The following is a 25,548-nucleotide window of genomic DNA, read 5'->3' on the forward strand; positions in this document are numbered from 1 at the left end:
TGGGAGACAGTTGACAAACTGTTGACATGAAGAAAAAGCTCATACCTTTCACCTAGGGCACTTTTAATTGTCTGCTGTGTCACCATCTTCATTTATCGATGTACTCATTTATAAATGTATTACGCTTTAGTCCTCATGTATGTGAAGCACTTTGCACTGCCTTGTACAGCATTTGCTTTATAAAAGAGACATTCCGCAATCAAAAAAAAAGTACCAGTATATTTTATTTATTAAATGCAATCAGCAGTTAATACAGAGGACGCACTGTTGACATCGTCCATCCCTCTGCTGAATTACAAGTAGAACAGCAAAGCCCACAATAAAGCCACCGAATATTTACATTCAATATGGAGGAGATAAGTGTTTGGTATTAGTGTCAGTCGTGAAAAATAATGGTCATGTTATCCATGTCACGTTTAAGATTTAAATTGTAAGCAAAACATGTTGCATTACATATTTGTATTCATTAAAATTTACTTTATTATATTTTGATTTAAAAAGGCAATTTTGCAACTGAATATTGGCGTACAAAATAACTTCTCACAGGTAAAAGAGTGCATAGTATAGCAGTTTGTTCATTAACTAAAGCAAAGGTCACAAAGGGTTTTAAAACCACATTCAGGTGAGGTTCCCCGGACACACATTGACGTGCCTAATCCTGGACTAAAAAGCATTTTAAATGGAGATTCTTCATTGAGGTTGTATTTTACTCCAGGATTAGGCATAATCTGTGACCGGTAGACTGCCCGTCAAAATTTCAGCCTTTTAAATAAACAAAAGTAAAAATGACAGCAGCAGAAATTCACTACGATCTGAAAATGTCACGCACAGTCTAAAACGTCACACCCTGGCCTAAACACCTCTCGGGTGTTCAATTTATCTAAGTAATTAGTACAGTGGCTATTCGGACAAAAAGCCACAATTAACACTTCCCCATTGTATATGAATACATCCCTTGACAAATCAGCAGATGCAGGCATTCTGGGTCAGTGATATTTAGAAAGTGGAAAGTGACAGTGGAGTAAGGCGACAGTGGCTCCATGGCGTTCTGCAGGAGCGGGGGCTCCCTCCTTAAGGTGCGATGGCCACTTTGGGGAGCTCTTCCTCGGGCAGCTGCTCCTCAGACGGCTGCTCCTCAGACAGCTGCTCGTAGGGGAGCAGGTCCTCCTTGTCGCTGAGACGGCGGTGGTCATGCTGCAGCCTGGTGCGCCGGATGGTGATGAGGATCAGACCCACCAGGATCAGGACTGAAATCACTGCCAAGGTAGCCACCAGGAAGAATGCTGGAGGGGAAGGAAGGACGCATTTATTTCATTATTTATTAAGTGCACTCCCCTACGTATTTATTTGGACAGGGAAGCTAAAACTTTTAATTTGGCTCTATACTCCAGGATTTTGGATCAAATGTTTTATATGAGGCATTGGTACATATCTTTTATTTGAGGGTATTTTCATAAATACCCGTATTACCATTTAGAAATTAAATCACTTTATGTATCTAGTCCTCCCATTTGAAGGTGCTATAAGTATTTGGACAAATTGAATAAAAAAATATCACATTTAAAAATCACTTCACTCAGTACTCTGTTGAAGCACCTTTGGCAGGGATTACAGCATCGAGTCTTCTTGGGTATGACGCTACAAGCTTGGCACACCTGTATTTGAGGAGATCCTCTCAAGCTCTGTCAGGTTGGATGGGGAGCGTTGCTGCACAGCTATTTTAAAGTCTCCCCAGAGATGTTCGATCAGTTTCAAGTCTGGGCTCTGGCTGGGCCACTCAAGGACATTGAGACTTGTCCCGAAGCCACTCCTGCACTGTGTTGGCTGAGTGCTTAGGGTCGTTGTCCTGTTGGAAGGTGAACCAGTCGGAGGTCCTGGGAGCTCTGGAGCAGGTTTTCATTAAGGATCGCTGTACTTTGCTCCGTTCATCTGTGCCTCGAGCCTGAATAGTCTCCCAGTCCCTGCGCTGAAAAACATCCCCACAGCAAGATGCTGCCACCACCATGCTTCACCATAGGGATGGTGCCAGGTTCTCCAGACGTGACGATTGGCATTCAGGCCAAAGAGTTCAATCTTGGTTTCATCAGACTAGAGAATCTTGCAGGCTGTCATTTGCCTTTTACGGAGGAGAGGCTTCCGTCTGGCCACTCACTAAACGCCTGATGGGAGAACCTTCCAGAAGGACACCAATCTCCACAGAGGAACTCCAGGGCTGTCAGAGTGACCACCGGATTCTTGGTCACTTCCCTGACCAACACCCTTCTCTCCCGATTGCTCAGTTTGGTCGGGCGGCCAGCTCTAGGAATTCTTGGTGGTTCCAAACTTTTTCGGTTTAAGAATGATGAAGGCCACTGTGTTCTAAGGGATCTTCAAATGCTGCAGAAATGTTTTGGTAACCTTCATCAGATCTGTGCCTCGACACAATCCTGTCTCAGAGCTCTATGGACAATTCCTTTGACCTCATGGCTTGGGTTCTGCTGACATGCACTGTCAACTGTGGGACCTTATATAGACAGGCGTGTGCCTTTCTAAATCATGTCCAATCAATTGAATTTACCACAGGTGGAGTTGTAGAAATGTCTCATGGATGATCAATGGAAACAGGATGCACCTGAGCAAAATTTTTAGTCTCATAGCAAAGGGTCTGAATACTTATGTAAATATTTATTTTTATACATTTGCAAAAATTCCCCCCCCCCCCCAAAACATTTTTGCTTTGTCATTATGGGGTATTGTGTGTAGATTGCTGAGGATATATATATTTTTTAAATCCATTTTAGGCTGTAACGTAACAAAATTTGGAAAAAGTCAAGGGATCTGAATACTTTCCAAAGGCACTGTATGTATGAAAATAGCCTCAAAAAAGGTGACATTCTGTCAGTACTGTCGCTGAAACATTTGATCTCAAATCCAAAAGTTGTAGCGTCACTGTCCAAATAAATACGTAGTGGAGTATACAAAACATTATGAACACCAGCATTTTCCACTGACTAGGTGAAAGCTATGATCCCTTATTGGACGTTAAACCCACGTCAAAATCAGTGTAGATGGAAGGGAGGAGACAGGTTAAAGAAGGATTTTTAAGCCTCGAGACAATTGTGAAATGGCTTGTGTGTGTGTGTGCCATTCAGAGGCTGAATGGGCAAGACAAAAGATTTAAGTGCCTTGAAGAGGGTATGGTAGTAAGTGCCAGGCGCACCGTTTTAGTGTCAAGAACTAAAACACTGCTGGGTTTATCCTCACTCAACAGTTTCCCTTGTGTATCAGCATTCCTGTAGAACACTTGACACCTTGTAGAGTCCATGCCCTGACGAACTGAGGCAAAAGAAAGGTGTTCCTAATGGTTTTCTACACAGTATATTCTCAGTGAATGTATCGGTTGTTCATTATTGCTCTTTGGTTTCACATCACGTGGTGTTGTTTATAAGTGTCTAATTTGATCAACGAGACCAACTCAGTGGCTTGTGGTTAGTGTCCGCCCTCAGATTGAATGGTTTGGAGTTGGCCGGGTCATCCCAAAGACTATACAAATGGGACCTGAGGCACTCAGCATTAAGGAGATAGATTGGTGGTAATGCCCTGCGATAGACTAGCATTCTGTCCAGGGGTTGTACTTGTACCTCAAGCTGCAGACACAGGAGATGGGTTCCTGCTCCTATGAGCCATTCCGACTCGCACAAGACAAGTTCATATACTACACCCCCACCCCCCAAAAGAATTTGAATCCCAAACCTCTTTAGAGACTCTCCTGAAGTTGTATTCAGAACTGTTAAGTGCTGCTATATCACACCCGGTGGAACACAACCCTTTAAACCTCCCAGCCAGCCTAGAACTTAAGGAAGTTTAGCTTACCTGGGGTCATGCGGTTACGGCCATTGTGTTGCCCATGCTCGCCTGTGAAAAGGACGGAATCGGAAAAGAGAAATATCACTACATCCACTTCATCCTTGCCTCACATGAACATCCCTCAAAATTTCATCTTGTTGACTTGACTATTGAAAGTCTGAAGACCATGAATATTCAATTTGGTGTTGGAATGGGAGCGCAGGCATTGGCCGCTCACATTTCATTGTCTCCAAGTAGGAAAGGTGAATTCCTCTCCCAGTGTCTGGTGTAAAGCATACTGACCTCCAGGATTTTGCATGTGCTAAGCTCCATCCCATTTATTTTATCCTGAAAAGCTCTCCGGTCTTTGCCAATGTCAAGCATACTCATACCATGATGCAGCCACCACCGTGCTTCAAAATAAGGCGGCAGTTACTCAGTGACGTGTTCTGTTGGATTCTCCCCAAACATAAGGCTTAGTATTCAGGCAAAAAACTTTGTTCCTGTTTTTTGCAGTATTACTTTAATGCATGTTTTGGAATATTTATATTCTTTTCAGTCTGTTATTTAGGCGATTATCGTGGTTTAGTACCTAGCGATCAACTGATGTCGGTTATTTTTTATTTTTTATTTTTAAACTAATTGAACAACGTTTCAATTATTAGAATTCCATTTAGCCAAACTCAGCTAGCCGATCCGAAAGGATGTGCTTGCATACTTCCTTAAAAGAACTTCGCTTGAAAAACTTGGGAAAAAAGCAGCAATAGTACTGTTTGTCCATTTTGAGACTATAGTCACTTCCTCAAGTCAGAATTAAATCAAAGACCACTCAAAAAAAATATGTCATTCATTTTGACGTTGCCAACATTTTAGTCGCGCAATTTTACATTAACCAAGATGTTTGGCGCAGTATTTTTTTAATGAAAAGATGAGACAACTTGTTTCCATGCACAAGTTCTCACGTTAAGCAGTCGCTTCGCAAAGTAGTGGTATTCAGCAGTCATGAAAGTATGCTTATTTACTTTGAAGAATTGCTAAGATAGTGACGTTGTCAAGACAGCAGAAGAGATGACTTGGATTGAAATAAAGTCATAGAGTAAAACAATAATTCACATGACTATTTTAATAAAATATTTGTTGTGTATAACTGATGGTTAATAAGTGATAAGCAGTCATGGGTCACTACCATCATAAGACTTTTGTTAATTGTTTTATTCCGTGTTACAGAATTCAACCGCATAATGCAGAGTGCATTTAATGTTTTAAAAATAAATAAATGCATTTTTATTTTTTTTAAATATTCGAACCAACCTCAAAAAGCACTAATCATTCAGCACGATGGCGGAGTAACTGCAATGTTGTTGATCCATCCTCAGTTGTCTTCCTTCACAGCCATCGTAGCTGTTTTACAAATCACCAATGGTCTCATGGCGACACTTCCTTCCTATCCTGCAGCTCAGTTCAGAAAGACTACTGGTTCTTTGTTGTGTCTGGGTGGCTTTAATACATCCTCCACAGCATAATTATTAACTTGACCGTGCTTAAAGAGACATCACATTTGTTATTGTTACCCGTCTACCAATCACTGCCCTTCTTTATGAAGCTATTGAAAAGCTCCCTGGCCTTTGTGTGTGTATGGAGGACAGAGGAAGGGTTAGTCATAAAACAACATATCTACCCTTATTATTTCACACAGAGTGAGTCCATGTAGCTTATTATGGGATTTGTTAAGCCAAATGTTACTCCTGAACTAATGTAGGCTTGCCTAAACAAAGGGGTAAATATTTATATTAATTTGTAAACATTTGTCGAATTCTCTTTTCATTTTGACATTATGAAGTGTTTTGTGTAGATCAATGACAACAACATTCACAACGAAATCCATTTCAATCACTTTGTCACGCAACAAAATGTGGAAAAAATTCCAAGGGGGATTTTGAACTCTGTGAGAAGGCTGAAGCTAACTTAAATCACTCCCATAACCACACAATTTATATTATCATCCCATTTGTCATATCGCTGAAATGCAGTCCATCCTTACCGTCCTCTCCAGTGCACCGGGCCATGCATTCGTCCAGTGTGCGGTAACGGTTGTTGTTTCCTTTGCAGCCACCGTAGATGAAATGCTGGCAGGAGCTAGTGCTGTGGTCAAAGTAGAACAGTGTGAAGGCAGCACGGCAAGGGCCCGAGTCCGAGGCCACCATGCAAGCATCTGTGGAGGAGAGGAGCAGGGGACAATCAGAACGGATCTCAAACCTGATGACCTCAACTTGTGAAAAAGGCAACCGCATCAAGAAGGACATGTTTGAGACTGATCCTAGAACAGCCAACTACACCGTGCAGGGGGAATGGTTTACACTGAAACTCAACATAAAGGAGCTAGCCAAAAGCCATTCTGCAGAAATATATGTCCTTTATCCAGTTACCTTTATATTCAATGCGCTTCTCATCTGTAGGTTTGTTTGCACCAGAACCTTTCCTTCCCTTAGAGCTAGGGATGACGGTCACTGGAAAGATGAAAAATAAGTCAATGTCAGAGAGGGAGGGGTTGCTGGGTGGGGAGGCCTGTTGGGAGGTGAGTAGTGTCAGGTAATAATGGGAGGAGGTGAGAGAGGGAGAGGTTGAAGAGCACCTGTGCAGGTGGCGAGGCACCTCTCGGCGGTATCATAGTTGTTCTTGTTGCCAAGGCAGCCTCCGTAGGTGAAGGGCAGGCAGGCGCCGGTGGAGCTGTCGTAGTAGTAGTGGCGAAGGGAGGCGCGGCACGGCCCCGTTTCTGGACCGGCCTGGCACAGCTCTAATTGGACAGGAGAAAAAATAAGTTTGGAGGTCAGCACCACTAGAACAGGAAGTGACAGATTAAGAGAGAATAGGAAGGAGAGAGCGCATACCATTCACTAAAACACAGTTAGGATAGTTATCCATTTAAATTTACAGGGAAGGGAAGACAGCAGGAATAAAAAGAAACAGGAGTGAGAGAAATGAACAACTTGCCGATAAAGTCATCTGACGTCATCTTGGGAAGGAGATCCTTAGAACTGGCAGGATCCTCAGAACTGGCAGCTAGGGACCCATTTTAACATTAGTCAAAAAAAAATTGAATTACAGTGATCCCACACTACATTGTCACCATGGATACAGTATGTTGACCTTTGTGCCGTAAAAAAATAAAAACATATATATTTTTTTAAATCACACGCTTCCCAGCCAGTGTACTTGAATAGGCCCGCACTTCTACTTTTGGCATAGGAAAATAATCTCAGCGAATCAGAGATCAGCTTCCCTGTTATTAACCAATGACGCAATGTGTCAAGACAAATTAATTTACCTAATCTTCATAGTAACAAAATGCACATATTCAGGATTCGGAACATGCCTAGGAGTTAGGGCTGGGCGAGATACGTTTGTTTTGCACAACATTCCAAATGCTTGTATCACAAGAACCTGTTTTTTTTCACATTTTAATTTATGTCTGCTTGTTCTCATCTTGTCTTTTTGGTCTTATCCTTCCTAGCTGTCAAAGTACCAGGATGTTGTCTCTGGTTTTTCATCTGAATTTAGAGAACTGAATTTGAAAACTGAATCTGAGAAGTTGAAGATATGAAACTTTGATAAACTTGAAATTAGAGCACGCACACAGTGCATTCGGAAAGTATTCAGCCCCCTCTACTTTTCCCACGCTACATCACAGCCTTATTCTAAAATGTATCAAATACATTTTTCCCTCATTAATCCACACACACACACACACACAAAGCAAGAAAAAAGCAAGAAAAACAAGTTTAGAAATGTTTACAAACGTATTGAAAATAAAAAACAGAAGTGGCTTCCAGACAAAAGCCACTCCTCAGTAAAAGCACCTAAAGACTCTCAGACCATGAGAAACAAGTTTCACTGGTCTGATAAAACCAAAATTGAACTCTTTGGCCTGAATGCCAAGCTTCACCTCTGGAGGAAACCTGGCACGAACCCTACAATGAAGCACGTGGTGGCAGCATCATGCTGTGGGGATGTTTTTCAGCGGTAGGGACTGGGAGACTAGTCAGGATCTAGGGACAGATGAACAGCACAAAGTACAGAGAGATCCTTGATGAGAGATCCACAGAGATCCTTGATGAAAACCTGCTTTAGAGCACTCAGGACCTTACTGGGGCGAAGGTTCACCTTCCAACAGGACAACGACCCTAAGCACATAGCAAAGAACGCAGGAGTGGCTTCGGGACAAGTCTCTGAATGTCCTTGAGTGGCCCAACCAGAGCCTGGACTTGAACATCATCGAACATCTCTGGAGAGACGTGGAAATAGCTGTGCAGCAACGCTCCTCATCCAATCTGACAGAGCTTGAGAGGATCTTCAGAGAAGACTGGGACAAACTCGCCAAATACAGGTGTGTCAAGTAGAGGTCGACCGACTAATTAGGGCCGACTTCAAGTTTTCATAACAATCGGAAAACTGTATTTTTGGACACCGATAGATAGATATAGAGATATATCTATATCTATATATATATAAATATCTTTATATCTATATCTTTATATCTATACACACACACACACACACAGTGGGGAGAACAAGTATTTGATAACCTGCCAATGTTGCAGTGTTTCCTACTTACAAAGCATGTAGAGGTCTGTCATTTTTATCATAGGTACACTTCAACTGTGAGAGACGGAATCTAAAACAAAAATCCAGAAAATCACATTGTATGATTTTTAAGTAATTTATTTGCAAAACATCAGTCGGGAAGCATAGGAACTGAGAAGTGGTCTGTGGTTACCACCTGCAGAACCACTCCTTTATTGGGGGTGTCTTGCTCATTGCCTATAATTTCCACCTGTTGTCTAATCCATTTGCACAACAGCATGTGAAATTTATTGTCAATCAGTGTTGCTTCCTAAGTGGACAGTTTGATTTCACAGAAGTGTGATTGACTTGGGAGTTACATTGTGTTGTTTAAGTGTTCCCTTTATTTTTTTGAGCAGTGTATTCTTAAACCTGCATACAGTGCCTTGCGAAGGTATTCGGCCCCCTTGAACTTTGCGACCTTTTGCCACATTTCAGGCTTCAAACAAAGATATAAAACTATTTTTTTGTGAAGAATCAACAACAAGTGGGACACAATCATGAAGTGGAACGACAATTATTGGATATTTCAAACGTTTTTAACAAATCAAAAACTGAAAAATTGGGCGTGCAAAATTATTCAGCCCCCTTAAGTTAATACTTTGTAGCGCCACCTTTTGCTGCAATTACAGCTGTAAGTGGCTTGGGGTATGTCTCTATCAGTTTTGCCCATCGAGAGACTGAAATTTTTTCCCATTCCTCCTTGCAAAACAGCTTAAGCTCAGTGAGGTTGGATGGAGAGCATTTGTGAACAGCAGTTTTCAGTTCTTTCTACAGATTCTCGATTGGATTCAGGTCTGGACTTTGACTTGGCCATTCTAACACCTGGATATGTTTATTTTTGAACCATTCCATTGTATATTTTGCTTTATGTTTTGGATCATTGTCTTGTTGGAAGACAAATCTCTGTCCCAGTCTCAGGTCTTTTGCAGACTCCATCAGGTTTTCTTCCAGAATGGTCCTGTATTTGGCTCCAACCATCTTCCCATCAATTTTAACCATCTTCCCTGTCCCTGCTGAAGAAAAGCAGGCCCAAACCATGATGCTGCCACCACCATGTTTGACAGTGGAGATGGTGTGTTCAGGGTGATGAGCTGTGTTGCTTTTACGCGAAACATAACGTTTTGCATTGTTGCCAAAAAGTTCAATTTTGGTTTCATCTGACTAGAGCACCTTCTTCCACATGTTTGGTGTGTCTCCCAGGTGGCTTGTGGCAAACTTTAAACGACACTTTTTATGGATATCTTTAAGAAATGGCTTTCTTCTTGCCACTCTTCCTTAAAGGCCAGATTTGTGCAATATACGACTGATTGTTGTCCTATGGACAGAGTCTCCCACCTCAGCTGTAGATCTCTGCAGTTCATCCAGAGTGATCATGGGCCTCTTGGCTGCATCTCTGATAAGTCTTCTCCTTGTATGAGCTGAACGTTTAGAGGGACGGCCAGGTCTTGGTAGATTTGCAGTGGTCTGATACTCCTTACATTTCAATATTATCACTTGCACAGTGCTCCTTGGGATGTTTAAAGCTTGGGAAATATTTTTGTATCCAAATCCGGCTTTAAACTTCTTCACAACAGTATCTCGGACCTGCCTGGTGTGTTCCTTGTTCTTCATGATGCTCTCTGCGCTTTTAACGGACCTCTGAGTCTATCACAGTGCAGGTGCATTTATACGGAGGCTTGATTACGCACAAGTGGATTGTATTTATCATCATTAGTCATTTAGGTCAACATTGGATCATTCAGAGATCCTCACTGAACTTCTGGAGAGAGTTTGCTGCACTGAAAGTAAAGGGGCTGAATAATTTTGCACGCCCAATTTTTCAGTTTTTGATTTGTTAAAAACGTTTGAAATTTCCAATAAATGTCGTTCCACTTCATGATTGTGTCCCACTTGTTGTTGATTCTTCACAAAAAAATACAGTTTTATATCTTTATGTTTGAAGCCTGAAATGTGGCAAAAGGTCGCAAAGTTCAAGGGGGCCGAATACTTTCGCAAGGCACTGTATTTAGTTAATATTGCCTGCTAACATGGCTTGTTGCGAACTCTGAAGACTATTTCTTCCTAACAAAGACGGCCAACTTCGCCAAACGGGGGATGATTTAAATGCGCATTTGCGAAAAAAAGCACAATCGTTGCACGACTGTACCTAACCATAAACATCGATGCCTTTCTTAAAATCAATACACAGAAGTATATATTTTTTAAACCTGCATATTTTGCTAAAAGAAATCCAGGTTAGTGGACAATATTAACCAGGTGAAAGTGTCACTCCTCTTGCGTTCATTGTCCCTCGATCCTGAGTCAGGGTATATAACAGTTTGGGCCGCCTAATTTGCCAGAATTTTACATAATTATGACATAACATTGAAGGTTGTGCAATGTAACAGGAATATTTAGACTTATGGATGCCACCCGTTAGACAAAATATGGAACGGTTCCATATTTCACTGAAAGAATAAACGTCTTGTTTTCGAGATTATTGTTTCCAGATTAGACCATATCAATGACCTAAGGCTCGTATTTCTGTGTGTTATTATAACTAAGTCTATGATTTGATAGAGCTGTCTGACTGAGCGATGGTAGGCAGCAGCAGGCTCGTAAGCATTCTTTCTGCCAGCAGCTCATCGCTGTGCTTCAAGCATTGAGCCGTTTATGACTTCAAGCCTATCAACTCGCGAGATTAGGCTGGTGTAACCGATGTGAAATGGCTAGCTAGTTAGCGGGGTACGCACTAATAGCGTTTCAAACATCACTCGCTCTGAGACTTGGAGTGGTTGTTCCCCTTGCTCTGCATGGGTAATGCTGCTTCGAGGGTGGCTGTTGTCGATGTGTTCCTGGTTCGAGCCCAGGTAGGGGCAAGGAGAGGGACGGAAGCTATACTGTTACACTGGCAATACTAAAGTGCCTATAAGAACATCCAATAGTCAAAAGGTATATGAAATACAAATCGTATAGAGAGAAATTGTCCTATAATTCCTATAATAACTACAACCTAAAACTTCTTACCTGGGAATATTGAAGACTCATGTTAAAAGGAACCACCAGCTTTCATATGTTCTCGTGTTCTGAGCAAGGAACTTAAACGTTAGTTGTTTTTTTTACATGGCACATATTGCACTTTTACTTTCTTCTTCAACACTTTGTCTTTGCATTATTTAAACCAAATTGAACATGTTTCATTATTTATTTGAGGCTAAATTGATTTTATTGATGTATTAAGTTAAAATAAAAGTGTTCATTCAGTATTGTTGTAACTGTCATTATTACAAATACATGTATAAAAAAAAATAATAATAAAAAAAATTGGTCGACCTATGAATAAATACATACGCCTTTCCATATCATGTCCAATCAATTGAATTTACCACAGGTGGACTCCAAGTTGTAGAAACATCTCAAGGATGATCGAGATCGATGGTAACAGGATGCACCTGAGCTCAATTTTGAGTCTCATAGCAAAGGGTCTGAATTAGGGATGCACAATATATCAGTGACCACATCGGAAACGGACAATATTAGGTAAAAATGCGTACATCTGTATCTGCCCAACCTCTACTTTAATGCCGGTGAGCAAAACCGATGTCAAAGCTAACATCCATATCTATATAACGTAGGTACATGACGTAATAACGGCACAAAAAAAATACAGCACTATATGTGTAACACAGCATTCCTAACCTAGCCCACAATGTCTGCATATAGCAGTCAACAAGTCGAGCAGTCATTTGAAAGACTAAGACATTTTCAGTGAGACAACTCAAAGGTGAAATCCATTAACACCAAGACGATGGAATTCATTGCCCTGACAATCAACCGTTGTCGTGGGTGATGTTGCTGTTCGTGACTGGTCGCACCAGTACACGCTACCAAGGGCGCTATTTGTCAGATGTTGCCCTACCGGAGTTAACACAGTAGTAGCGTCACTATTAGCTTCACGACATACAATGTAACGCCTTTTGGGTCTGCGTGTCACGTCAAATAACACTATTTGACAAACACTGGACACATTAAATAAGATAAAGAAGTCTAAATAAACATACCTTAGACTAGATAATGGTAAAGAAGGTTGGAATGTGAAGCAATGAAATGGGCTATTAGTTTACTCAGTGACACCCACAGAACACAACTGTGAAGAGTTGACGCAAATATTAGCGTTGTAGCTGTTATCGCGGGACTGACTGTGTGAAATCACCTCCTCGGTCAGTCTAATGTGTGTATTGACATTCATATTGCACTGTACAGCTTTACCTAAGGATTGGGGGTCAATGAAATGGGGTAACAGTATACGCAAGACGGTGTCCTTGCTGGGATGACACAAATCTACTGCCGGAGAATAACACCACCAAACACATTGGTTCACCGTTCCACTGGAGTGGACAGTACACAGCATACCATAATGTTCTGAATAATGACCAAGTCTACCTCGCTCCCTATTCCACTGAACCGCTTAGGCGTAACAAACACAAGTCCAACATTTATCGGAAACTGTTAAACGACCTGTTCACTACCCTCCATCACAGAGCCAGCCTCAACCCTGGGCCCAACATCACAGAGCCAGCCTCAACCCTGGGCCCAACATCACCGAGCCAGCCTCAATCCTGGGCCCAACATCACCGAGCCAGCCTCAATCCTGGGCCCAACATCACCGAGCCAGCCTCAATCCTGGGCCCAACATCACCGAGCCAGCCTCAATCCTGGGCCCAACATCACCGAGCCAGCCTCAATCCTGGGCACAACATCACCGAGCCAGCGATACTCACAGGAGTGGAAAGCAGTGGATGACCTCGTCCACTGATCGTCGCCGCTGTGGAAGTGGGTGAGTGCTATGGTCCCATGGTTTCCCTCGACTCACCCGGCATCGGATAGATTTTGACTCTTCAAACATACCCAAGTCGCTATATGCGATCCCTGACTCTGCATTTGGTACGCAAGCTGTTTTAATTAGTTCTCCGCATCCAGTGCAGGCGGGAGGGATTGTTAATTGAGCTACCAAACTGCCCCTAATCAAAACGGCCTAAACCCAGCCGTCAGAAAATGTAACTTCTTTCAAATGTGTCAATCACTCTCGAGACATCTGGGACCCACGAGCTAAGCCCAAGGGACTACTAGGGGGGGGGGCACTTGAACATTCGTAGTGTCATTCCAAAAAGTGATCAAATTCAACATCTAGACACAGACTCCAATCTTGACTTCCTCTGAAGACATGGCTCCATAAAACCTCTCCATATGCTTGTGTGATGGTGCTTGGCTACAATGTTTTCAGGAGAGACAGGATTGAAGGAAGAGGAGGGGGTGCGATGATTTACATTAAAGAACATATCCGATGTAAACAAATTGAGTGGGCATGTGATAATGAACTAGAATGTATTGGCTTGAACGTTACACTGTCTGCCCAAATGTCTTTTACCCTTATTGGAATGTATAGGCCACCTTCCACCAAGTGTGTTTTTTGATCAGTTTAATAACATGCTCAGGGAATGTGATTTTGGGAAAGAGGTCATCTTAAATGGGAGATTTTAACATTAATTATGAAGACAAGTCTTGTAGGTAAACCCTCAAACGGATCATTAATACCTTTGACCTTACACAGCTAGTTAAAGGGCCAACCAGGGTGACTTGTTGCTCTAAAACACAGATTGAGTTGGTGTTCAGTAATAAACCAGAGAGAGTGACTAAATCATTCAATGTGGTTACTGGGCTATCTGATCATAATCTGACACTTATAGCCAGAAAGCTGTCTAAGAGCAGATTTAACCTCTCTACTGTTGGAAAGCCAGATCAACTAAGAATATCTAAGAGTGAATTAAACTACTTTGAAAATGCAATTAAGGGAATTAACTGGAATGATCTCTTGTCCTATACAGACGTGGAAGCTGATAGTCAAGTTTTTCTATCCACAATCCAGACTACAATAAATGGTTTCCTAAAGAAAATCAAATCCAAACCTGGCCAAAAGAGCACTCTTCCTTGGCTAAATGGAAAAATCTAGAAACTGATGAAAGAACGATACTATGCTCTAAAAATAGCCCTAAGATCCAAATTAGAGCATGACAGACGTAGGTTTACCATGTTGAGAAATAAGGTGATGAAAGAAATCAGACAGGCCAAGGCAAACTTTTTTATTAACATAATTGGTGAAGCAAAGGGAAATTCTAAATTGATATGGGAGAATCTAAAAAAGTTAACAGGGAAAGACCATAGTAACACTGCAAAAAGACTAGAACTCATGGTGAATAACAATCTCACACAGGATGCAGTTGAAATAGCAATAGCCTTCAATTCCTACTTTATTAACTCTGTCAGGGTACGGACACAGAACCCCTCCACTGGTTTCTTGAGCTCAGTGCTAGTGAATGACACTCAACCGGTCTTCATCATAAGGAAGGTTTCTGAGTCAAAGGTGAACAAGGTGATAAGCTCACTAAAGAACTCTAAAGCTAAAGATGTGTTTGGGCTGGATTTTCTTAAAAACTACAAAGAGTCACTCATTGGCCCCATTACTAAGGTCACCAACACATCTAATGGTCTCGGGGTGTTTCCAAGGGTATGGAAGTCGGCCATAATAACGGCCATCTTTAAATCAGGCGACCGTGCTGACGTGAGTAACTTCAGGCCCATTAGTATACTACCTGTGGTGTCAAAGGTTGTTGAAAAGTGTGTAGCAGAACAACGGATTGCCCACCTCAACAACAGCCCCTTCACATTACACTCCATGCAGTTTGGCTTCAGAGCGAAACACTCCACAGAAACGGCCAACTGCTTTCTTCTGGAAAATGTGAAGTCCAAGATGGACAAAGGGGACATTGTTGGGGCTGTGTTTCTGGACCTAAGGAAGGCTTTTGATACTGTTAACCATGAGATTCTCGTCACAAAATTGTCCAAGTTAAACTTTTCCCCCGATGCCTTGATGGATGAAATCATACCTTGAAGGCAGAACTCATTGTGTCAGAGTGAGCAATGAGCTGTCGCCCACTCTTAGCTATGATGTTGGCGTGCCCCAAGGGTCAATACTGGGGCCCCTCCTGTTCATCCTGTACATTAATGATCTGCCTTCTGTCTGTACTGGGTCTGAAGTTCAAATGTATACAGATGATACAGTGATATGGGCATGCAAAGAGCAAAAAACAAGCTGCACAAGAACTCACTATTGTAATGGTCCAGGTTACAAAGTGGCTCAGTAACTCGTGTTTGCATCTCAATGTGAAAAAAACTGTTTGCATGTTCTTCACAAAGAGGACAACAGCTGCTACTGAGCCAGATGTATATGTATCAGGGGAGAAGCTCCAGGTGGTATCTGATTTTAAGTACCTTGGCATCATACTTGATTCCAAACTCTCTTTTAAAAAGCATGTGAAAAAGTTAATTCAAATAACCAAATTCAACCGAGCTAATTTCCGATTTATACGAAATTGTTTGACTACAGAGGTAGCAAAACTTTACTTAAAATCTATGATACTCCCCCACTTAACATACTGCTTGACTAGTTGGGCCCAAGCTTGCTGTACAACATTAAAACCTATTCAGTCGGTCTACAAACAGGCTCTCAAAGTGCTTGATAGGAAGCCCAATAGCCATCATCACTGATACATCCTCAAAAAGCATGAGCTCCTGAATTGGGAAAATCTTGTGCAATACACCGACGCATGTCTTGTATTCAAGATCCTAAATGGCCTGTCTACCCCTCCAATCAGTATTTTTGTTAAACAGAAAACCCAAACATATGGCAGCAGATCCACAAGGTCTGCCATGAGAGGTGACTGTATAGTTCCCTTAAGGAAAAGCACCTTTAGTAAATTAATTTCCCTGTGAGAGCTTCCCATGTCTGGAATACACTGCCATCAGACACACATAACTGCACCACATATCACACTTTCACAAAATGCATGAAGACATGGATAAAGGTCAATCAGATTTGTGAACATAATCCCTAGCTGTGTGTTGCCACTTTCCATGTTGTCTGTAGCTTGTGAGGTGTGGAAACACTTTGTTGCTTTTATGAATTTTATCTTGCTGCTTTTTGTTCTGTTGCTCTGTCTGTATGCTACGTCTTGCTTGTCCTATGTTGTTCTGTCTGTATGCTACGTCTTGCTTGTCCTATGTTGCTCTGTCTGTATGCTACGTCTTGCTTGTCCTATGTTGCTCTGTCTGTATGCTACGTCTTGCGTGTGCTCACTGCTCAATGATTGTCTATATTGTAATTGTTTTTAATAACCTGCCCAGGGACTGTGGCTGAAAATTAGCCGGCTGGCTAAAAAAACTTTGATTAATGTGCACTGGCCCTGTAAAAATAAAATAAACTCAAAGACACTATCTTTTTTTCCAATGTCGTCCTCGGAGTAATCAGACTCAAAAACCCATGCAGTATTGTTTTCCTCAGGAATAGTGTTAAATACACATAGGTTGACAATAAATGTGGTTCAATTCAGTTGTTTCAGAGTCCCGCAATAAGAGCTACTGCGCTAATGTTCTCTGGGTGTCAGAGTAGAATGATACCCCATGTCATTGATCCCCAATCCATACTGTATTTAAGGCTGTACAGTGAAATAAGTATGCCCACAATGCAATTCTAAAGTATAATAAATCCAGTGTGATTTCAGAGTTGTCAAATTAACAAATTGTCATTTGTTGATTTTTATAACAACAACATTCCAACCTCGTTTAACATGATCTATTCAATTATGACATAATTCTACTATTTGTATTCATTTGCATCACTGTTAATGACATACTTTTATTTCGAAGGCTAACCGCAAAGTCCACTATTGGGGCTAATTCTTATTGTTGGCTAGCTTCAAATAGATGGGTCCGACCACCATTAATCAAATAACAACTGTTTTATAAATTAGGGTTATTTTAGATGATGTCACCTGGCTATATAGTTTGCTAGCTAACAATAGCTACCTAAACAGATTGTTTGCATCCATGAGCTAGCAAGGCTTTTTTTTAATGACCAGCACTGTAGGTGCACGAGACAACTTTACCAGTATCATAGCATACGTGTTGATGATTCGTTGTGACATATAAAATACGAGTGATAGTGTAATAAATACGTGAGAAATTGATGTACGTGTTAAATTATGTGACGTGCAGTCATATTCAGGTCCTGATTGGTCAACAAGCTTATTTGACGTGTATCTTTGGCACGCAAAAGACCCAAACGGCGTTCAATAGAAATCCTGGTTGAGAATGAAACAGCACAGCAGGTAAGTGAAAGAAATAGGTTTTGATCATGTTTTACTGGTAATGGGTCCATATGTAAATGCCAACAAAATAAATAAAAAGGTTACACACACAAAAGTTAACTAGGCAGGTCAGTTAAAATATTGTTCTTATTTACAATGACGGCCAAACCCGCTGGGTCAATTGTGCGCAGCCATATGGGACTCCCAAACATGCACAGATGTGATACAGCCTGGATTCGAACCAGGGACTGTAGTGACACCTCTTGCACTGAGATGCATTTCCTTAGACTGCTGTGTGTGTTAACTATACTAGAATGCTTAAAAGGCCGCTAAAATTTTAAATATTGGTATCGTTTTTTTTTTGGGCAAGGAAAATATCGTCTTTCAGTAACGGCCAAAAATGTAATATCGGTGCATTGATGATTTTTTATTTATATACATTTGCAAACATTTCTAAACCTGTTCTCACCTTGTCATTATGGGGTATTGTGTACAATACCAGTCAAATGTTTGGACACCTACGCATTCCAGGGTTTTTGTTTATTTGTACTATTTTCTACATTGCAGAGTAATAGTGAAGACATCAAATCTATGAAATAACACATATGGAATCATGTGGTAAACAAATCAAAATCTATTTTATATTTGAGATTCTTCAAAGTAGCCACCCTTTACCTTGATGACAGCTTTGCATACTCTTGGAATTCTCTCAACCACCTTCATGAGGTAGTCAACTGGAATGCATTTCAATTAACAGGTGTGCCTTGTTAATTTGTGGAATTATTTTTTTTCTTAATGGGTTTGAGCCAATCAGTTGTGTTGTGACATGGTAGGGGTGGTATACAGAAGATGGTCCTATTTGGTAAAAGACCAAGTCCATATTACGGCAAGAACAGCTCAAATAAGCAAAGAGAAACAACAGTCCATCATTACTTTAAGACATGAAGGTCAGTCAATCTGGAAAATATCAAGAAGTTTCTTCAAGTGCAGTCAATTAACTCATAGGTCATTTCTAAAGGCTCAGTTGTAACAATAAAACTGAATCAGAACCATTTAATGAGTCTCAACTACTAAGCTAGTTAGTTTTACATCATCCTTTTGAGGTGTAGTGTTTGTCATGGGTGTGTCGTGTGCATAACTAGTGTTATGATTGTTTGAGCTTACCCTATACCAAACCGGTTAAGCGACCTCTATACGATGAGATTAACTGCATTTTTCACAAGGGTTGGCTTGAGCCGTGCTCTACAATGTCTCGCATCATAATAAACTGTTCATGGTCAGGCTCTTGCGGTTGGAGCTAATGTGTATATATCTGATCATATCTATGTTGTGTCTATTGTAGCTCAGGCTTACTTCCACGAACATCCAATGAACCTCTTCTCTGGTTCCTTTTGGTCATGTGAGCCTTCTGGCATTGTGTTTTCCAAATTCCTATTGGACTAGTAGTAGGAGATGGGTAACTCTAGTGAAAATGTCTAGCCAAAAGATCTAGCAAATTAAAATTAAAAATGTATGTATGTGATCTGAAAACAAGATTCAAAGATGTCTGTATAAAGAATGGAGTGTCTCTTTTGGTTATTGAACTACAGTAAATAAGTTAACACAGTTACGGTAATGGAATTTCATCATGGGTCCTTGAGCTGTACTACACAGAAATTCATAATTATGGATATGAATGTAATTCTCTTCATGGTGACGTATCCTAAATGGGTAAAAAAAAAAAAGGTAGAAATCTGCAATATCAATTGTTTTGCATATTTGGGTCTTATTCTAAACACTGGCTATTATTTTAATGAGCTCCGCCCCAAACAAGACAAAATATGGTTGGACCCGACCAAATCTGAACCAATTGTATACGTCTGTTTTAATAAGTTTGTACATAAAAGTACAGCACAGTAGAGTAGAGTACAGTACAGTGTGCATGGTCAAACAGCTATATTTTCATGTCATCCAAACAAATGTAAACGCCTGGAGTTTCCTAAACGGTATTGGCACTTGGATTGAAACCGGTGATATGGTCAGTGTTTAAGGATGCATGAGAAGAAATTAAACCCACAGGTCTTTGCTGTTATGGGTGTATTTTGCTTCCATCAGTCCATTGTTCGAGGCTCTGATCTAAATAGGCTGGGCGATATGGCCGTAAAATCACATTTTTTTCCTGACTTATGGTCGATTCAAGATACAATGCATTTGGAAAGTATTCAGACCCCTTCCCCTTTTCCACATTTTGTTATGTTACAGTCTAATTCTGAAATGGATTAAATAAATGTTTCCCTTATCAATCTACACACAATACCACATAATGACAAAGTGAAAACTCAAACTCAACAAATAAAAAAAACACATCACGATTACATAAGTATTCAGAGCCTTTACTCTACTTTGTTGAAGCACCTTTTTAGCAGCAATTACAGCCTTGAGTCTTCTTGGGTATGACGCTACAAGCTTGACACGAGAGGTCGACCGATTATGATTTTTCAACACCGATATCGAGGACCAAAAAAGGCACATACCGATTAATTTGTCCGATTTTTAAAAAGTTGTATTTATTTGTAATAATGACAATTACAACAATACTGAATGAACACTTATTTTAACTTAATATAATACATCAATAAAAATCCATTTAGCCTCAAATAACTAATGAAACATGTTCAATTTGGTTTAAATAATGCAAAAACAAAAAGTGTTGGAGAAGAAAGTAAAAGTGCAATGTGTCATAAAAAAAGCTAATGTTTAAGTTCCTTGCTCAGAACATGAGAACATTTGAAAGCTGGTGGTTCATTTTAACATGAGTCTTCAATATTCCCAGGTAAGAAGTTTTAGGTTGTAGTTATTATAGGACTATTTCATATACCTTTGACTATTGGATGTTCTTATAGGATGTTTAGTATTGCCAGTGTAACAGTATAGCTTCCGTCTCTCTCCTCGCCCCTACCTGGGCTCCAACCAGGAACACATCGACAACAGTCACCCTCGAAGCAGCGTTACCCATGCAGAGCAAGGGGAACAACCACTCCAAGTCTCAGAGCGATTGACGTTTGAAACTCTATTAGCACGCACCCCGCTAACTAGCTAACCATTTCACATCGGTTACACCAGCCTAATCTCGGGAGTTGATAGGCTTGAAGTCATAAACAGTGCAATGCTTGAAGCACAGTGAAGAGCTGCTGGCAAAACGCACGAAAGTGCTGTTTGAAAGAATGCTTACGAGCCTGCTGCTGCCTACCATCGCTCAATCAGACTGCTCTATCAAATATCAAATTATAGACTTAATTATAACATAAGAACACACAGAAATATGAGCCTTTGGTCATTAATATGGTCGAATCCGGAGCATGCATGTCCAGACATGTCTAGTGAGTATGCAGGCCATGGAAGAACTGGGGCATTTTTTAGCTTCCAGGAACTGTGTACAGATCCAATTGTGTTCGTTGTCTGTAGCTTATGCCTGCCCATACCGTAACCCCACCACCACGGGGCACTCTGTTCACAATGTTGACATCAGTAAACCGCTCGCCATACAATCTGAGACATCTGTGGCATTGTGTTGTATGATAAAACAGTGTCTTTTTATTGTCCACAGCACAAGGCGCACCTGTGTAATAACCATGCCGTTTAAACAGCTTCCTGATATGCCACACCTGTCAGGTGGATGGATTATCTTGGCAGAGGAGAAATGCTCACTAACAGGAATGTAAAGAAAATAGTGTACAAAATGAAAGAAATGTAACATTTCTGGGATATTTTATTTCAGCTCATGAAACCAACACTTTACATGTTGCATTTATATTTTTGTTCAGTGTAGAATACACAAGATGCACTATCAAAATGTGGTTGTGCATTAGCAGTTTTTCTATTGTTATGTCAGTCACTGACAGTCCCTCAACTAGCTGATGAGTTCCAATTTTTTGGGGGCCCCCAACCCCAAGTTGCCCATCCCTGCCCTACAGCAAAGCAGCAACAATAGAACCACTACCGATTGCTGTCAAAAAGGGAATTCACTGAGCAGTAGAGTTAGTTAAACCTGCTGAAAAAGGTGTTGACAAAATCATTGTGTTTTGGCAGTTTGAGTTGAAACAAAACACCTACTGCCAAATCCAGTTTAGGAGTTAAGACTTTGGGAGATTAAATGCACATTAAATAATGATCAACAATACACAAGTTGGGGCAGGGGGAAAATGTAAGATGTAGAGAAAATTACCAAGAAAACATACTTAACCCTAACATGGCATGTCTTTTAACCCAAGGCACTTCCACAGTGACAGATTACACTGACTCATATTTTTCACTTAAAAAAAAATGGAAAACCATTGACTTCAAACTATGCACAACGATGACTTTGAACAATTTACGCAGTAAATTAAACATTTAAAAAACAATTTACTGGGAAAAACTGTGCAGATGCAAAGTTGGACAACAGAATTACAGTAAAAGAGCCCTCGTTTTTATTCTGTTACCAAACTTTGCATCTGCACAGTTATTCCCAGTAAATGTTTTTAAAAATGTTTAAAAAATTTACTGCGTAAATTGTTCAGTCGTCGTCATTGTGCATTTAGTTGTATGGGAGTAACCCACTGCCATGGGCATGCGGCACTTATCTGTGTAAAGAGGAAAGAGCCGACGATAGTTTAACACTGAAGCTGGTCACGATGATCAGCTCAATTCACAAGGAAACATTGCATTTGTCGCCCTAAATTACATGCTTAAAAAGGTGCCATTTTTATAATCAAAGAGTAGTAAAATCGTGAACTTCCTCGGTCAAGATGAAAATATGATTAACACCAATACAAAATAATATAAGTGTGAATAAAAATGTACGATGAGGGCCTTTCTCCCAAAGAAAAATCCCCTTTTCTATGATGGGAGTTAGTAGGTCTACTGTAGGTCTCAAGCTTTTATTTACCTATGATTTACATACCGAGTGAAACCATGAGAGCTGGAATGAAAAAACAAAACAGGACAAAAAGAGCTGAGACCCGAGTCTCTCCACACTTATGGAGCATAGGACATAGGTCATAGGACAGTCGAAACCCCAATGTGGTTCATAGCATTTCAAATGAGAGACAACGTGTATTGTAGGCATGTTTGTGTGTCCTGGCACACATTACTATAGACATGTATATTCTGGGACATTATTTGCATTCAGCACGACTTTATTACACGTCAGAAAAAACATTCCATCCGATTACACAAATCAATCCTGTTGTGCACCTGGTTGACCCAGTCTCTTACGGCGTTCAAAACAACTGCGAAGTGGGAACTCGGAAATCTCCGACTTCCGAGCGTTTTAGACAACTGGGAACTCGGAAAAAACGAGCTCCGACGGGGGAAAAATCGTTTCACGCTCATCCAACTCGGGAACTTGGGCCTCTTTCTAGACTAGAGCTTCGAATTTCGTCATAATTTGACCTCGTTTTCAGAGTTCCCAGGTGTCTTGAAAGCAACATCTGTCCCCATGAAAGCTCACCTATCAGGAAGTAAGTGTGCATGCCAGAGAAATTGGGTGGAGTTGCTACACACAACTACTTCCTGTATACTCCAATGGGAGTCAATACCCCGGGCAGAGATAAACCCCTCTTTCCTAATTGTTCCACTTTGTAAAACGCACCTGGCCTGGCTACGAATTTATGACTGTATGCAAAGCAGTGCATGGCGTATGTGAGATGCAAACACAGCACCATTGATCGATCTAGAAATAATGAGAATTAAATCCAGAAGAATGAGCACAGGTCGCTACTAGGTTATGGTGTATTGGAAGAATCAAATAGAGAAAATACTGTATAAACTTGAGTGGTGGTCCACAAGTAATTTTCTCATTAACTGACTGGGGCGCTAAAGTCCAGATCATATTGAATTGATAGAGTGCTTAATTTACACTGACTCCTTAGGTAAAAAATGATTGCAAAACCAGGACAGAGCTGGGGAATGGTCCTCTGCCACATGACCCTAATTTATAAGCCATACCACCCCCCAAAAAAGGCTATTGGCAAAGGGCTGATAAAACCTAGGCTAGCCTAATGTTACTTGGCTAACGCAGTCCCGAGAAGTGCCAATGACGCACCTGAATTTCCATTGTCCTAAAGACCAATATGCATACCTGTTGAGTTGACTTCCCTGGGGACAACAGCTTCACTAAGAGGGTCAACTTCGACTTTTGTAGTCTTGGGCTGAGTCTTTTTGCGGTAGACCTTGAACTGTGTATCGGACTGTAACACGCAGACGTCCTTTCCATCTTTCATGCAGCTGACGAGAAAACACTCCGGTGTTCCATCCGCTGGGGTTCCAATCAAAGCGAGCTGACAGTCCTGGTTGCCGCAGCACGCATCCTGACACCCCTTGCTGTCTGATATCTCCGGCAAGTGAGCCAAATGTCTGGCTCCAGCTTCAAGGGATTTTGGGTCAAGACCTTGGTCGGGGTTAGTGTCCTCATCCCAAGCGCATCCTTGTTTCTCTTCATCGAACTGACCGCAGACCAGTACCGCGAGCAGTAGGAACAGTACACCATAGCTCCACACCTGTTTCATTGTTTTTTTTTCTTCCGTGAAAGCCTTCTACCAGGTAAATAATCGTCTTCCAAATAAGCTTTTCCTGATCGAAGTAGCAATTTCTCTTAGGCTAGAAGAAGTTAAACTACTTCCCTGTTGAAGCGACTTCCCTTTGTCTTGAATACACCGTAGCCGAGGTGCTCTTTTCCCCGCCCACGGAATAATGAACAAGGCCACGTTCAGTCACCAAACGTTTTCGAACGTTGCAGATATAAATGTTGTGAATAGAGTCTACGTGATTCCTCAACCTGGTGTCAGCGCATTCTATATTATTCTGTACGTAAATTAAATACATGTATATTACATTTCGTATGGTATGTATTCATTTTTGGAATTCCACCATCCATGTGATATGTTACGTATTACAATTCAAATGACATATGTTATGAATTTTCTAAAAATACAATATGTTACGAATTTGCTAAACGTGATATGTTACGAATTCTACTTGTTGTGGCTAATGTTAGCTAGCTGGCTAATGTTGGTCAGTGGTTAAGGTTATGAGTTAGGTTAGGGGAAGGGTTAGCTAAAAGGATTAAGGTTAGGGGAAGGGTTAGCTGACATGCTAAGTAGTTGTAAAGTAGCTACAAAATAGTCATAGTAATTTGAGTGTCCCGGATTGACATTTACTATGTTACGTCTAGAGGCCAGGCTAGATTCCTAATGACCTCGATGATTATTTGTTCATATTTCTATCTGAAAATTCCAACCCGTTCCGTCCTGCTGAAGCGCCCCAAGGGTCCTTATGGGTGTGACGTCAGGTTTATCTTTTTCAAAATGTCCCTCTTCTGTGTTCTTTTGCGTGACTTTCAGACGCATCAGATATTTACTTAGTCATTGTTAGGCCTTCGGATTCGTTCAATCTAATCACTAGTTGAGTTATTTTGTTCTTGTCGTAGACTAATACAGATACTGTTCCTGAATACAGGTAGTCGACATTACTCTCCCAATAGAGAATCCATTTGATTTAGATACCGCAAGATGTCACCATTACCCTTCTGCCATAAACTTGATATCCAGTGCTACATGGTATGTCACTCCACTAGAGCGCAGTCAAGAGCAAGAAAAAGTACAAACAAGACAGACACACTCCAAGGTTGGAGCATAGGACAGCCACAGTGAAGCACCTGCACAGTATTAGGTGCCTTGCTCAAGGGCACAACGGCAGGAGATGGCATTTAGAACACTGATGCCAGTAACCCTCCCGTTGCTGGCCCACTCTTGACCATATTTCTTTCTGTCTGACGTTGGATTTAAATCTGCAACCCTCTAGTTCTGGGCTCTCCAACCCTGTTCCTGGGCAGCTACTGCCCTCTAGGTTTTCTGCTCCAACCCTAACATAGAGCACCTGATTCAAATACTTAACTGGT

At 41.0% G+C, this 25,548-nt stretch overlaps 1 protein-coding gene across 1 annotated transcript; it reads right to left on the minus strand.

Moving 5' to 3' along the window:
- Positions 1-206: 206 nt before the first annotated feature.
- LOC135552650 (kunitz-type protease inhibitor 2-like) lies at positions 207-24,341 on the minus strand. Its single transcript, XM_064984385.1, has 7 exons — positions 23,731-24,341; positions 6,817-6,885; positions 6,458-6,619; positions 6,252-6,332; positions 5,867-6,037; positions 3,853-3,894; positions 207-1,283 (listed from the first exon to the last, which is right to left on the minus strand). Exons 1-7 carry the CDS (start codon positions 24,155-24,157, stop codon positions 1,072-1,074), a joined length of 1,164 nt encoding a protein of 387 aa, XP_064840457.1. The 5' UTR covers positions 24,158-24,341; the 3' UTR covers positions 207-1,071.
- Between the last annotated feature and the right edge of the window lie 1,207 nt (positions 24,342-25,548).

Source organism: Oncorhynchus masou, chromosome 13 (assembly GCF_036934945.1).
Source record: "Oncorhynchus masou masou isolate Uvic2021 chromosome 13, UVic_Omas_1.1, whole genome shotgun sequence".
Lineage (NCBI taxonomy): Eukaryota > Metazoa > Chordata > Actinopteri > Salmoniformes > Salmonidae > Oncorhynchus > Oncorhynchus masou.